The sequence below is a fragment of the Puma concolor genome, chromosome D3 (assembly GCF_028749965.1).
Source record: "Puma concolor isolate L17-30 chromosome D3, mPumCon1.1.hap2, whole genome shotgun sequence".
Classification (NCBI taxonomy): Eukaryota; Metazoa; Chordata; class Mammalia; order Carnivora; family Felidae; genus Puma; species Puma concolor.
The window spans coordinates 5793075-5807518 of record NC_141678.1 but is presented as its reverse complement, the minus strand read 5'-3'; the positions used below and the strand labels follow the sequence as shown (position 1 = coordinate 5807518).

The following is a 14444-nucleotide window of genomic DNA, read 5'->3' as shown; positions in this document are numbered from 1 at the left end:
GCCTGTCCCGCTGTGTGTGTCCGTGCCTGTGTCCTGTATGTGAGCGTGTCTGCGCGTGTACTTAGGGGCACGCCCACACGTGTGTTCTGGCTCCTCGTTCTCCGGCACCGTGTTCTAGGGCCAGACGTGGCTGGGCACGAAACCCCGGGTCCGCTGCTCACTAGCCATGTGACCTCAGCTTTAATCTCTGGGCTTTAGTCTTCTCATCTATAAAATGGGCTATCCTAGCACGGGCTCTGTGCCAGCATAAAGCATCTTGTCTGGACCTGGGCGGAAGGAAGGAAAATAAAGCCCGGGGAGCTAAGGACCCCAGGAGCCGGTGGTGCCACACTTCGTGCTCACTGGGCAGGGAGGAGAGGGTTCAACGTGTCCCGGATGCACAGGGAGCCCCCGGCCTTGGTCAGGTGGAGAACAGAGCCCCCCCCCCCCCCCGCCCCCATCTGCATCACAGGAGGGCCTCATGACCGACTCCCCCCAGGGGTGGGGGCCGGCTCGGCCACAATGCGGAGCACCTGTCCGCAAACAGCCTAAAGGTGGCCTCCCCTCCCTGCTCCAGGCACCGCGGCCCTCACTGGCCCTCGCCCGTGTGGAGACGTGCCCACTCGCTATTCCGAGACTCCTGCAGGAGGCTCACCCCCGAGAAGTCTCCCCGACTTGCCCGTCCGTGTGGCCTCAGCAGCCCCGGGCATTCTGAATCATGGTATGTCACTCAGTTTGGAGCACCGGGCACTCTGAAGTCACCCGCCCCGTTCTCATGGCCTGTGAGCCCCGGCCTACGTCCTCCAGCTACCCAGCCGGCCCTCTGGGAGCAGCCACTTCTGCGTTTTGCTCAGCACCTGGGGTGCGTGGCTCCACACAGACAAGAGAAACGACCACGGAACGAGCTGCTGTGCCCAGGACATTATCACACCCACCGAGACAGGTGCCATGCGGTGGCACCAGGGGGAACAGAGGGGCCGGCCCACGGCTCTGCCTGCGGTCAGGGCCGCGTCTGGAGCCGCGGCCCGCGGGTTCTTCCCCCCGCCCCTCGTGCGGTGCCCAGGACACCTACGTGGGTGATGGAGCCACGGTATGTGATGGGGCTCTCAGAAGGCACCCGCGTGCCGGGGATGCCCTTGGTGATGCTTCCTCCCGGAACCGAGCCCAGAGACGTCCCTAAAAGACACGAGACACGGGGCATAAAGGGTGTCCACAACCCCTTCCCAGGTCCCGGCCCTAAAAGCCACCCAGACTGGGCTCCTGGTGACCGGCAAGTCCCCCCTTGGGGTCTCCCCTGGGGCAGAAGGTCCCCCTGGCCCTAAATGGCAAGGTAAACAATCAGGAAGATGGGGTTCTGGACCCTGTGGGAGTTGATGATCCTCAGATTTGGGATCAAAGTACCCATTCCTGCCTCGACCCTCCTCCAAAGAGCAGACGGGCACCCGCTAGGGACGCAGGGCAGGATCCGGGCCTCACGCCCACCCCTCACGCCCTCACCTCTCAGCACAGATGTCTCCTGGGCTGTGGGCACCCCCAGGTTCTCCGGGGGCCCAGCCTGGCCCCGCGGGGACAGCTGCTCCTGCTTCACTCCGCTGAAGGGCGCTGGGGACGGGTGAGAGCGGTGAGCCACACAGCACAGGTGCAGGGGCCTGGGGGGACGGCCCCCACCTAGCCCTACCCAGGGGCCGGGCTTCGGCACCCTCCCCTCAAGCCCCCAACGTGGACAGCTGGAGCCGTGCCCGGGCCATCGAGGTGGGGGGCCCAGATCCTTACCCAGCTTCTTGGGGTCCATGGCAAGGGGCAGCCCCATGGTGATGGGGCCCACAGGGGCCTTGGCGTGCTCTGAGTAAGGGACGTGGAGCTGCACCGACATTCCCTGTGGGGGGCAGAGGTCACGGGTTCACGGGCGCCCTCGCAGTCCCTCCACCACACGCCCAGCCAGAGCGTCCTGACACCCCTTCTGCGAGAGCCCAAGGGGAGGGGCACGCCGGAATCCCACGCAGGCGGGGAGCCGGGGGCTCAAGTCCCAGGCCGCTGCTCAGCTGAGTCACCACGGACAAGTCCCCAGCTCTCCTGGGCCTCGATCCCCTCACCTGCGAAGCGGCCATCAGGAGCCGGTGGGGCGTAAAGGAAACGGTGCGCACGTGTGGTCCGGGGCAAAGCGGACACCCGGCCCCACCCCTCCCCGCACAGGCGGATACGTCAGGGAGGCGAAGGGGCAGGCAGCCACAGACGGCTCACCACGCGCTGTCGAGTGCATCCGACCTTCCGTTTCACAGAGGGGAAACCGAGGCACAGCAAGTTTAGGTAATTTGCCCAAGGCCACACAGTCTGGCTGCAGAGTCCGTGCTCTTGACTGCCCGAGTCCCCAGGTCCTGGGGCAAACTCCAGCCCGCTCGGACTCTAGCAGTGAAGGGCACAGAGACGACCCCGGCCCCTCGGGTGCCCAGCCCCCACCGAGGCACCGTTGTTTCCGATGCCCCGCTTTACAGACGGAAAGCCTGAACCCCAAAAGAGGAAGGGGCTGTTCTCTGGGCACCAGGCCACACAGATGCTCCGGGGGGGTGCTGACCCTCCCGCCTCACCTGGGAGATGGCGTTCATTTGCCTCTCGAGGACGCTGGGGTGCTTAGCGGAGGAGATGAGGGGCGGCGGGTTGGAGATGGTGGGTGGGCGAGGCAGGACGGGCCGGGCGCTGTCATGGAGGCCCAGGGGCAGTGGGTGACCTGTAGGGCACACGCCTGTCCGTCACAGGGCCCCTGCCAGACCGACCACCCCCCACGGGCGCCTGTCCACATGCGCCCTTCCCTCCCTAGGGAAGCCTCCCTCCGCCCTGCCACAGCCCAGCCCCCGTCTAAGCCCCTCACCTCCAGCCCGGACCCCCTTTAACCGGTCTCCCCGTTCCCACTTTACCCCCTCCCCCGCCAACAGCAGCCCATTCCCCTCAAAGGAATTCTGAAAAGCCTACTGGTTCACATCCTCCCCTTGCTGTTTACCTTCCATGGCTCCCCACTGCCCCCAGGATGAACTCTTAAACTTTGACACGGCTTTCAGGTGCCCCCGACCTGGTGCCTGTGGTCTCCCCGGACCCACAGCTTGGGCACCAAGCCTCCACCAAGGCAGCCGGATTCTGTTTGTCAAGTTTCTCCCGCTCTTTCCTACCTCCGACCCTCTGCACGTGCAGTTCCTCTGCCTGGCCTGTCTCGCCCTGTTTTGCTCCTGGCTCATTTATCCCACTCATGCTTTGGGATCAGCTCTGCTTAGGACGGCCTTTGCTGACATCACAGCCCTTAGCAGTCCCCAGATGTGCTACTTCTGTTGCTGGCGGGGCCCGGCAGGACCGGAGGACCCAGAAAGAATCTCAACCCCCGGCTGAACGTACCTGTAAACCAAAGCAGGTCCCTCCCCTCCTCCCTTCCCCCCAGACTTTTCTTTCCACCTGCCCATACTCTAGCTCTGAGTCACTGGTGGAAGACAGAGCCCCACTCTAGGGCTGCCCCCTCACCAGCTCAAGTACCTCCTATGGCTCCCTACTGCCAGTGGCTTCGACTCTAATCCTGCACATTTCTCTAATCTCAAAAGACCCCCTTCTTTCCCTTCACCGACCAGACCATCCCTCTTGCTGGGTCCCATCAGATTCTAAGATCCCTCCGCATGCAGCTCCAAACCAGTGCCAAGAGTTGGCACCCAATGACTGCACTGGCCGACCGAGCTTGGGCCAAGCTACTCACCAGGCGGGGCGTAGGAGAAGGCCGAGGGGTCAGGGGCGTGCGGGGAGGCCTTGATCACCTCACGAGGGGGCACAGGGAAGGGCAGGCCCGACGTCCAGCACGGAGGCTCTGTGGGCAGCTTCTGGCCGTCAGCTGCAAAGGCCGAGAAGAACACAGGCTTCTCTGCTGAGGGGATGAGGCAGGGCCGTCAGCCGTACTTGGCCAGCCCCACCCAAACAAGGCTCTCCTGCGCCCACAGGACTGGCCTTGGGCAAGGATGGGGTCCTGGCCAATAGTAAGGGGGACTATGCTGGGAGCCCACCAAGTCTGCGGGCCAGCACCGCCCTGAGCCCCTGAGATCCCGGGGAGCTTCTAAGCCGCAGTGTGCCGGGCAAGCGAGGGACCCTGGACCAACGTCCAAAGCAGGGGCTAGAGCTGGCGGCCTGGGCCCTGCCGCCTGATTTTGTATGGACACTTGCTCTGGAGCATGGCCGCGTCCGCCCGTTTATTTACTGTCTACGGCACAGCCGAGTAGCTGCAGCAGAGACCGTCTGGCCCGTAAAGTCTGAAATACTGATTCTCCGGCTCTTTCTAGAACAAGCTCGCTGGCCTCTGCACAGTGACGAAGGCTTGCTTTGAATCGTATGCCCTGGCAGGAGGGCCGACTGGAGGTGCAGACCCTTGGGATAACAACGACCACCACGGCCGCCTGTTTGCTGAGCACACACTGTGTGCCAGGCACTGTGCTAAGCATCCCGCCAGCATGGATCCAAGGAGCAAGCTTGCGAGAAGCAGACTGTTACCAGATCTGTTGCGTGGAGGGGGAAACTGAGGTACAGACACGTCAGTGGAGTTATCCAAGGTCACCATCAAATACGTGGCCAAGTCGGGATCTGAACCCTCAACCTCCTGGCCTCTGCAGCTACAGATAACAGAACAGGAGACTAAGGCCCTCCCACAGCCTCCCACGAGCCGGCACTCGAAGTCCTGTTTGTGTACCGACTCGTTTATCCTCACTGCACCCTAAACGGAACTATCACCGTCTCCATTTTACAGCTGGGAAAACTGAGGCCAGGAGAGGCAAAGTCATCAGGTCAAAGGCCCACCGCTGGGAGGGGAAGCAGCTTCGAGCCCGGGCAGTCAGGCTACAGACTGTGACCTTCACCTTCACTAGGCACTGTGCCCACAGGAAGATGAATGAAAGCTGGCCCCAGGTTCTCAGGCCTGGGGACACCCCGCAGCCATGGCCAGAGGCCAGGGGCCCAGGCCTGCGGTCACGGCATTCGCCCGCCCACCTCCTACTCTCCTGAAATCTGCCCCGAGCTCCAAACCTCTCCCTTGAGAACTGGCTCAGCGACTAGGGGAGGTGAGTGGCTGAGCAGCCAGGCAGGAGACACAACTGGGAAACCCCAAAACTCTCCACCCCTGGGGCAGGAACAGCGGGCAGGTGTCGTCTCTCGGGCCACCTCCGATGGCGCAGGGAGGTTCTGAAGGCCCACGGGAGCGTTGGCACGGAGCAGTGAGGCCTGCCATGGGCACAGCAGGTGGCAGCGCGGGCGGGCCCGCTCCGGATTCTCCACATCTCTCCCACGAGAGACCGAGCCCCCCGGGGACCCGTGCCCCGGCGAGGCGGGCAGCCCACAGGAGGGGGTCGCAGATGTGGGGAACAACCCCGTGTAGGGATTCAACAGCCCCTGATGGAGGCGCCCCCACAGGGCCTGGCCTGAACACCCCCCCTGGGCCTTGCTTGTCTAGCTCCCCGCCCCTGCCTCCTGCAGCTCAGCCTGGGCTGTGGTGGGCAGGGGTGGGGGCTGGGGGGCTCCTGGGGCCGGGCCAGCCTAGGCGGGAGGCCAGGGGCCTGGAGAGACAACCTGTTCCTCCAGCTGGCCCCGGGGGAGCCCACGCAGGAGCCAGGAAGCAGGGGAGCTCCCGAGAGACCAGAATGGTGCCTGAGGCCAGGGGCGCTGTCTGCCACGGGGAGCCGTTCCAGGAAAACAGCACCCCCCCCCCGCCCCCGCTGCAATCAGAAACCACCAGTGGTGGCACCCAGGACGCGCCCATGACCTGTCCCAGCAGGTCCTGGCTGGCCTCGGGTGATGCCTGGCCACCCGAGGGTGGCCTAGCCCTGCTCAGATCCGGCACGGGTCAGAGCTGCTTGGGGCCCTGGCCTTGCCACGCAGCAAACCCCTGGGCTGGTGCCCCGAGCCTGGAATGTTCTCCAGAGCCAGGCCCGGCTCCTCCCCGTAGTGAGGCGTCCTGGTCCCAGCGTGGGGGGCTGGCAGGGTCCCGGGAGAAGGCAGACACCCCGCGCCCTCATCCCCACTCGGGTCCCTCAGCAGGCCCGGCTGCCTTCTGCCTCGGAAACAAACTCCCCGCCTCCGTGGTCATCCCTGCAGTCCAGACTGCCACCACAGCTGGTCGGGAGCAGCACGGTGGCCTCCCCCATCTGCCCACAACTCCCTGTAGCCCTTCCTCGTCAACAATGGCCAGAGAGAAAGGGACATCTTTGCAAAATATAAATCAGATTACTCCCCGCAGCACAGACACATCAAAATGCCTCCCCAAAAGGCCTCTCCCACACCCGAGACAGAATCCCTGTGGCACCATGGCCTACGAGGCCCTACATAATCCGGGCCCCAGTTTTCCTGCTCTGATGCTCTCTCCTACCCCCTCACCGCCCATATCCACCTTTTGGCAGCTCCCCAAACACACCAAGCTTGTCCCTACCCCAGGGCCTTTGCGTGTGCTACTCCCTCTGCCTGGAATGAATGCCCTTTCCCCACATCTTCCCATGACCGACTCCTCACCTCCACAGAGACCCCTCTTCTGAGCCTCCCCGACCCTGTTTCGTTCTTTAACTGCGTGAACGACTCCAAAGTCATCTTGCTCCTTTCTGTGTGTGTCCTGGCTTAATGTCCTTCTCAACCACAAAAAGGGCCCTCGATCCCTTCACCTTGCTCACTGCCAACTCCCCGCCGCCTGGCACGGCACTCGGCCATCACAGGTGTTCAACAAGTGTCCCGACCCAGTGGCCAGCAGACAGCCTGCGTGCCAGCCAGGATGCACCCCCGCCCACCCGTGTGGGTGGCGTCTAAGACTTCGCGCAGCAGGGGAGAGCGGACGCAGGGAGGCAAGGGGGCAGGCTGACTACACGGGGCATGTCTGGCAGGCCCGTGTCACTAGTGGGAAGCGTGGAGCGGCCCTCCCTCAGGGACAGCCCTGCTTTTTGTTCTCACACAGGCACACAGCAGCACCCTCAAGGGGGCCCACGGCCAAGGGCCAATCCGGCTTCCTAGGGAAGGGCTCTGTACTCGAGAAGTGGGTGCAGGTGGCACCCACCCTCCGACCCCTCGAGCGGCCAGCGGGAGCTGAGGCTGGCCCGGCGCTGGGGGGGGGGGGGGCCCCTTAGAGGAACTGCGCCCAGCACCTCTGATGCGCACCGACCCACCGCGCGCCAGGCTGAACGGGGAAGGGCGCCCCTTCGGGGACACGGGCCTGGAACTTCCTGGGCCCAATGGGGAGTGTGAGGCAGAGAGAAACCGCAGAGCACAAGAAACCACGCCTGGCCCGTCTCCTGACCTTGAGCTTCCCGTGGCCACAACAAAGCGCGCCCCGGGCAGCTGCTGTAACACAGCTGCTCCGGGAATTACCCCACGGGCTCCCCGCTGGACCCGGCGACCTCGGCCTGGAGCAAGGTCAGGGTGAGCGCTGGAGTGGGGCAGCGCTTCCGGCCCGGGGCCCAGAGCCGCTGCCAGCTGGGCGCCGAGCCTCCTCTACGGCTCTAGAAGCTCACACGTGGGCGGAATCCCGTGGAATCAGAGGCTGCGCCACAGACGCGCTTACGTGCAGACACGGCGTCTTTGAACAACTTTTAACATTGCCAGTGCCGAGAAACCAGATCTCACGTGAAAACACGGGTTCCTGGCTTCTCTGGAAGAACAACGGCAGGCCCGCACCGCCACGGGGTGACTCGGCAGAAGCCAGCAGGTGCCCGCCTCAGACCAGGAGCTCCCGGTTCGCCACCGTTCCCAGCATGCCCCACTGCCTCGCCTCCACCGCTTCCGCTCACCTACCCGGCTCGCCTGCCCCTACAGGCTCGGAGCCGCGACAGCCGGCCCACGCGCACAGATGGCCCTCATCCCCGTGCCCCGTCGTGCCCCCCATGCCCCCCTACTCTCCACCACGGCCACGGGCACCCACTCACCCTCCTTCTCAGCAGGAGGCACGGGGCTCCTGCTTTTGCCTCGGGGGCTGTTGCCGGGCTGTTGGGGGGTGTCGTTCTCCGGCTGCAGGTGCTGTGGCGGCGGGGGGGCAGGGGGAGCCGCGTCCTCCCGGGGGGGCTCATGGACTTTGGTGACCTGCTGAGAGAAGCGAGGGGAGATGAGTATCCTGACAGGCCGTCCGTGGGCCGCAGAGATCGGGGAAAGCCTCCCAGGCCCCCCGCAGGTGACAAGCCCGAAGGCCAAGGCGGCAAGGTGTTCAAAGGCACGCAGCTCAGGGAACGGGAGGGTAGGTCTTTGCAGAAAGGGCGCGGGGTGTGGCCGCCCGTGCCCCCTGCCCCGAGTCTCCGCGGGTCTGGGAGGTCGGGACGGACGAGCAGGACCGTGCCCGGCCCCAGCAGCTGGCCGTACAGCCTGGCCCGCCCCGTGCCCCTCACTCCGAAAGCCCCTCAGCCCGCAGCCCCCCAGCCGCACACAGGGAGCCCGGGCACACCTCCTCAGAGAGGAGCGGCCTTGGCAGAGGCCGGGCCGTTGTGACGAGGGAGCTCCTCCAAGGGGCTGCCTGTGCGGCCTCGAGCCTCCCCACAGCCTCTCCTGGGGAGCCTCCCACAGGGTCTCTTGTTTAGAGCAGGGGAGGCCCCACCTTTCTGCCCACGGTGCTGAGACAGCCGGGGGATGTCCTGCCCTCCCTGGTCTGGGGGAGCTCTGGAGAAGCCTCGGGGGGCAGGGCGGAGGTGGGCACGGTGGGCGCGGCCCCTTGGGCCGCAAGGGCCTGCGCGGGCACCGGGCCGGGAGGGCGGGAGGGAGACCCGCAGGCCGCAAGCTCCCTGGTTCCTCCAGAGCCCCACCCTGCACGCCCGCCAGAGCCCTGGAGCTGTTCCCGCCTCATCTCCATGGGGATTTCTCCAGGAAACAGGAGGCTGCCGGGAAGGGCCGAGAAGAGCGAGGCTGCAGGTGCTGGCCCCCCCCCCGGCCCCCCCGGAGCTGGGCACCCGCCCTCCTGCGCTGCCTCCCTGAACCGGGGCTGAAGGTGGGGGGCGTGGGGGGCTGCTGCCTTCCTTGCAGGAGTCCTGGGGTGCGGGAGGGACGCCCGGGCACTCACGATCGGGGGTATGGCGGCCGCCCGCTGCTTCAGCTGCTTCAGGTCCAGCGGCTTCTGGGGGGAGGCGTTGGCCCTGGTGTCACTGCTCGGGGTGAGGAGGCTGGGCCGTGGTGACAGCAGCCTGAGGGGGAGAGGAGCGTCAGCCCACAGGCTCACCGCTGGCCTCTCCGGGCTCGAGCCCTGCAGGACCCGGCCGGAGGAGGCCGCCAGAAGCGGGGCAAATGTCCAGGGTCACCCGGCCGAGGAGACCAACCAGGACTCGGGGTGGGGTGGGGAACGGGGCCAGGCGACTCCTGCCTCCCTCCTCTGGTCCCGGCCGGGTCCGTGAGGAGCCAAGACCCGCTCCAAGCCCAGCCCAGAGGCCCAGGCCAGGATTAAATACCCCCCCTGAGACAGCCCCAGGCAAGCAAAGTCCCAGGGAAGCCGAGACTCAGGGCCCGCGCCGCGCAGGGCTCTTCCAGAGCTGCAGCAAAGCCGAAGACTCAACCAGATTAAGGCTCGGCGAGCTTAAGAGATTCAGGGAGATTATTCATCACCCAAATAGGGGAGGCTCAGGTGCCCGGCGTGGAGCTGAGTGGACCCCACGTACTGGAGGCAGGAGCCGGGGAACCCACCCGCTGAACCAGAACTCGCACCTCACCGGCCCACCGCTTCTGAGGCGCTGAAAGCAGGCAGGCTGCAAGCTTCGTGTGGAGGGCCCGGTCAGCGTGCACCCGTCTGCCCATCAGCCACAAGCATGGCCGCGAGCCGAACCGGGCCCGTAAGTGCTTCATTCCGCAGAGCGCGGTCGCCTCGTCTGCTGCTGACACACACGACCGGGAACCCGCACAGGGCACCTGGCAGGGCCCAAGTGGACGCCAGGGACGGGGCCCCGCCCATGCAGGGGCACCCAGACACAGCCTGCCCTCTTCACGGGCGTCACCTCCTTCAGGAAGTCCTCAGGGATTTCCAGGAAACCCCAGAGTACTGGGCACAGCAAGCTGCCACAACCCCTATCTGCCTCCCTCGTTGGCAAGGGGTCTCTGGGGTGGGATCTCAGTCCGCCCCAGCCTGACCCTCACCTACCCACCGGGGCTGCCAGGTTCCCACCCAGCTCCTGACTCCCTCCCGAGACCTGCACTTGCTGAGCACACAGCAGACCCAGCGCTGTGCCCGGGGAGCACGGAGAGACTCGGGATCCAACCTCTGCCTGAGGGACGCCACCGGTGACCCATCAGGGCGTGCGAGGGCACTGGCCCTGGGCCGGGACTCGCCCGGGGGCGGGGGGGGGGGGGCAAAGTTGAGGCCGGGTCCCCACGGCCAGAGGGCCCTGTTGGCACAGCCCCTACTGCGTGCCGTGACCGGGTCAGGCGACGCCACGTGCAGACCGTAAGCCACAGCCGCTGCCTTCCAGGCAAGAGCCGTGACAACGAGGACGTGGCTCGCGGCTCTCTGCACCCAGCAGCCGGAGCCAGACGCCCAGCCGTGAGGTAAACGTGCCTCCTTCCTGGGGACGGAATAGGGCGCACACCCGACTTGAGGCCTGGGCACCTTCTGCTCTCCGTGGTGGCCGAGCCGCCGAGCCACGGCCATGACAGCCTGTCCTGCGGGTACCGCCTCCCGCCCGCGTCTGCCACACGCTCGGCTGAGCAGAGACAGACGCGGTGACGCCCGCCGGGGCTGCCCCTGGCGCGCGGGGGAAGGTCGTCCTGACTTCTCCGTGCTCCGCCGGCCTCCACGGTCCTCCCCGCCTGCTCCCCCTCCCGCCCGCCCTCACCTCTCTACCTGCCCTGCTATGCTCTGAGGGCTTCGGGCCTCCCTCCCCTGTGGCCGCTGCCCTTCCCTGCCCCCCTGCACCAGGCACCCCGACGGGCGTGAGCACACGCGCCATCAGCAGTCCCGATGTTCCCCACCTGCCTCAACTGCCCCCACACCCGGCCTCCCCTCCCCTCTGCTTGCCAGCATCCATTGAAACCAACGGGCCCTTGTTAACCTGAACTTAAAAACGAACACGCTGCAGCCGCTGCGGAAGAAGCCTGGCAGTTACTGCAAAGGCAAGACGGTTACCACCTGACCTGGCGGTCCCACTCTGGGGGCGTCTGCCCAGGAGAACTGAGAACACGGAACACGGGTCCACACACGCACGCACAAGGTCGGTTCGCTAAGGTCGTAGAGGCACGGTCGCCACAGCCAAAAGGTGAGAAACCACCCACGTGCCCAAAATCGGCTTCAAGGATACACAAAACGTGGTCCGTCCACACGGTGAAATAGGAATCAGCCATAAGGAGGAGGAAGTACCGGGAGAATCTGGAAAACCACGTGCCAAGTGAAAGAAGCCAGACGCAAAAGGCCACACGCATGAATCCACCGGGATGAAATGCCCAGAGGAGGCAAATCCAGAAACAGAAGCCAGGGGAGTGGGGGGCCGGGGGCGGCGCGGGGAGGGGGGCTGAGCACAGCGTTTCTCTGGGGTGGGGGGGGGGGGGTGACGGAAACGTTCTGGGCTTCAACGGCCGTGATGGCCGCACGTCTCTGTGAACAGACTAAAACCCGCTCAGCTGCGCACGTTAACGGCTACGTAGTACGCTATGTGAATTATATCTCAAAGCTGTCACGAGAAAAAAAAAAAAAAAAAGAACGTACTGTACGCCAGCCGTAAAATCAAGAGTTTGATTAACCGTATTGCTTCCAGGAACAGTAAGATGTCGTATTTGACGCATACACAAAAACACAGACACAAGTATTAGAGTGGAGAAGTAACATTTTGCGTCTGCGTAAATGCTTTTAGAACACGCATAAAGCAAAGTGTCTGGTCCCCGCCAACTGGGCCGTGAACCAGGGCCTTCCCCTGGAGCCTGTGCCTGCCTTGGTTTCCCCACCTCCTCACCCAGGGAGGGGCAAGTCAGACTGGAGGGCAGGAGGGCAGGGGCTGCCCCTCTAAGGCTCTCCACAAGCAAGCGCTGGGGGCACGCACGGAGACCCGGACCCCTCTTGCCTGAGCACCCCCACAGAGGGAGGCAGGAGCTCAGTGGGGACTGGGGCCACGGGCGCCACGCTCTGCAGCCAGCCCCACCCCTCACTGTAAGAGGCTGGCATCCCAGAGCAAGGGTCTGGGTTCAAGCCCTTCACAGGCCTCAGGGTCTGGAACCCCCAAAGGCACGGGAAGACGGCCGCTCCCAACCTCCCCTCATTCCAGCAGCCACAGCGGCTGAGCACCGCCTCCAGGAGCCTCCTCAGGGGCGGCTGGGCCTCTGTTCTCTTTCCTTTGTTTTCTTGGAAGACAGCAGCTTTTATTTTCCTCTCGGGAGGCCCGGGTGGGGCGGGGCTCTCGGAGCCTGGCACCAGCCATGTGACCCGGGAGAGGCAGGGGAAGGCGGCGGCACGGCCGGGGGCAGTTCAGGGCTCACGCTCCCCGTTCGAATCCCACCTTCAGCCGTATGACTGAACCACTGTGCCTCGGTTTCCTCATCTGTAAAATGGGCATGAGGACCGTCACCCCCTCCCCGCCCCTGCCACCGGGAACTGTTCTCTGGGAGAACAAGGGAGCACACACACAGAATACCGACAGCAGCACCCTGGGCTGAGCAGGACAGGGGATCTCCCAGTCACTGTGGGTTTCCTTCCCACGCTGGAGGGCCAGGGCTGGAGGTGGGGTGACCGACGAGCAACAGGGGGCTGGGGACGCTCTGGGTCTGCGACAGGGCGCCCTCTTCACTAGTGCCCCCCTTGGCTTCCCCATTATCACCAGGCTGAGATCATCCTCGCTGCCACGCTGGGGCTGGAGAGGGAGGGAACCTGTCACCTCCTCTGTCACCTTCTCCCCTGCCCATCTCCCTCGCTCCACCCCACCGCAGGCCTCTTTGGCCTCCACCGAGCAGAAGCTCATGTGGCCACAGGGCCTTTCCACTGCCTGTTCCTGCCCACACCTCCCACCACCGGCTCTGATCGCCCTCCCACGCCACCTCCTCAGAGGCCTCCCTGACTGCTCCCCACACCCCGATCTTCCCATCACCCACTCATCACAGGAACAGTTGTTCCGCCCCTTTAATGTTCCCGTGCCTTGCTGGCTGCTCCCACCAGAGCAGAAGCGCTCTGGAATCAGGGCTCACCCGTTCTGTTCCCAGCATCCCTCACACCTAGAAGGGCACCTGACGCGCACTGGTGCCCAGTGATTTACGGAATAAAGCAACGACAGGGAAACTGCTGGTAGGATTCTTGCAGAATTTCAAGGGCGCGGTGGAAGAACCCACACTCCAGCGGCTCTTGGAGGAAACCTGCAGCGGACCCACAGGCGGCAAGCCGTTTGCTGAGCACCTAGCGTGTGTGAGCCTGGCACCAGGCCTGTCTGTGCCGCTCACGGTGAGCCCGCAGCGGGGACACTGAGGCCCAGGGGAAGGGGCTCTCCGAGGTCTCCAGCCCACGAGAAAGCGCCAAGGCACCTCCTCTGGAAACTGGGACAGAGGGGGGCAGGCGAGCTCTAGGCTTTGCAATCGGGGCCACTATCTCTGGTCGGCAGCCAAGAAAACTCCCGGCCAAGCTGCCTGCAGAAGGTGACAGACAGCGAGAGCAGACTAGGATTCCTCCCTCCAAAGGTCGGCCGGCGGGGGCCAGAACCACACGCATCTTGGGCGCGTCCAGGGCCGCCCGGCTCACCACACCAGGGCCGCCAGGCGGGAAGGAGGGCGGGGGGCGGGCGGCCAGGACCTGGGGTCGTGCGGGGGCCCACCCGTCCCGCCAGCCCTTCCGGGAGGCCCTGGCTGCCAGGGCCTGCTCTGACGCATCTTGCCTGCGCGGCCGCGGCTGAGGGGGGGGGGGGGGGAGGGAGGGGTGGCAGGCGGCCAGCCAGGAAGAGGTCAGCGAGCTGGCCTCAGTCCAGCCTGGCTCTGAGGGCGGGGGCCCAGCCTCGGTCACACAGGGCGTGACTAAACCAGGTGTCCTGACTCCCAGCCCAGGGCTGCTGCTCCCCGGGGATCGAATGCTGGACGTCCAGGCAGGAAGAGGGGACAGAGCCAGACCCAGCAGGACGGGGCAGGGGGAGGACACGTTCCCCGGGTGGGGCTGTTCTGCTGGGGGTGCGGGGCCTTCAGGCCTGGCCAGAGGGATCCAGGGGGTGAGGGGGGCTGAGCCCAGCCTTCCCAGCTCCCCAGTCTGGGCAGGCCACGTGAGCCCAAACACACTCCGGGAGGCGGCTTATCAGCACGGCTGCCCCATGAGCTCAGCACTCTTCCCGCTAAGAGCAGAAACATATGTTTCCATGACTCCGTCCCCACGGCCAGCAGGAGCAGGGTGGGGAGCAGTCCGCCCTGACCCCATTACCCAGGCACAAAGAGCGAGCGGAGTGGCTGGACCCTGGCCGTGGGCCCAATCCTCCACTGAGGGCACTGTTTTCCAAGGGCAAGCTCAGGAGCTCTGAGCCCCCGGAAGCTGGCCCGGCCTCTGCCTGTCACAGGGCCAC

At 65.2% G+C, this 14444-nt stretch overlaps 1 protein-coding gene across 28 annotated transcripts in view; it reads right to left on the bottom strand.

Moving 5' to 3' along the window:
- NCOR2 (nuclear receptor corepressor 2) overlaps nucleotides 1-14444 on the bottom strand; it is a 213716-nt gene that overhangs the window by 24879 nt on the left and 174393 nt on the right. For 23 of the 28 annotated variants that reach the window (XM_086681460.1, XM_086681458.1, XM_086681476.1 and 20 more), the window contains 7 exons: nucleotides 9011-9131; nucleotides 7893-8049; nucleotides 3710-3874; nucleotides 2565-2704; nucleotides 1753-1855; nucleotides 1477-1581; nucleotides 1052-1155 (listed from right to left, as the gene is read on the bottom strand). In XM_086681460.1, coding sequence (XP_086537586.1) covers nucleotides 1052-1155; nucleotides 1477-1581; nucleotides 1753-1855; nucleotides 2565-2704; nucleotides 3710-3874; nucleotides 7893-8049; nucleotides 9011-9131 — 895 coding nt within the window. The remainder of the gene's footprint in view (nucleotides 1-1051; nucleotides 1156-1476; nucleotides 1582-1752; nucleotides 1856-2564; nucleotides 2705-3709; nucleotides 3875-7892; nucleotides 8050-9010; nucleotides 9132-14444) is intronic. The other 5 variants (XM_086681464.1, XM_086681472.1, XM_086681478.1 and 2 more) reach the window with 3 other exon arrangements.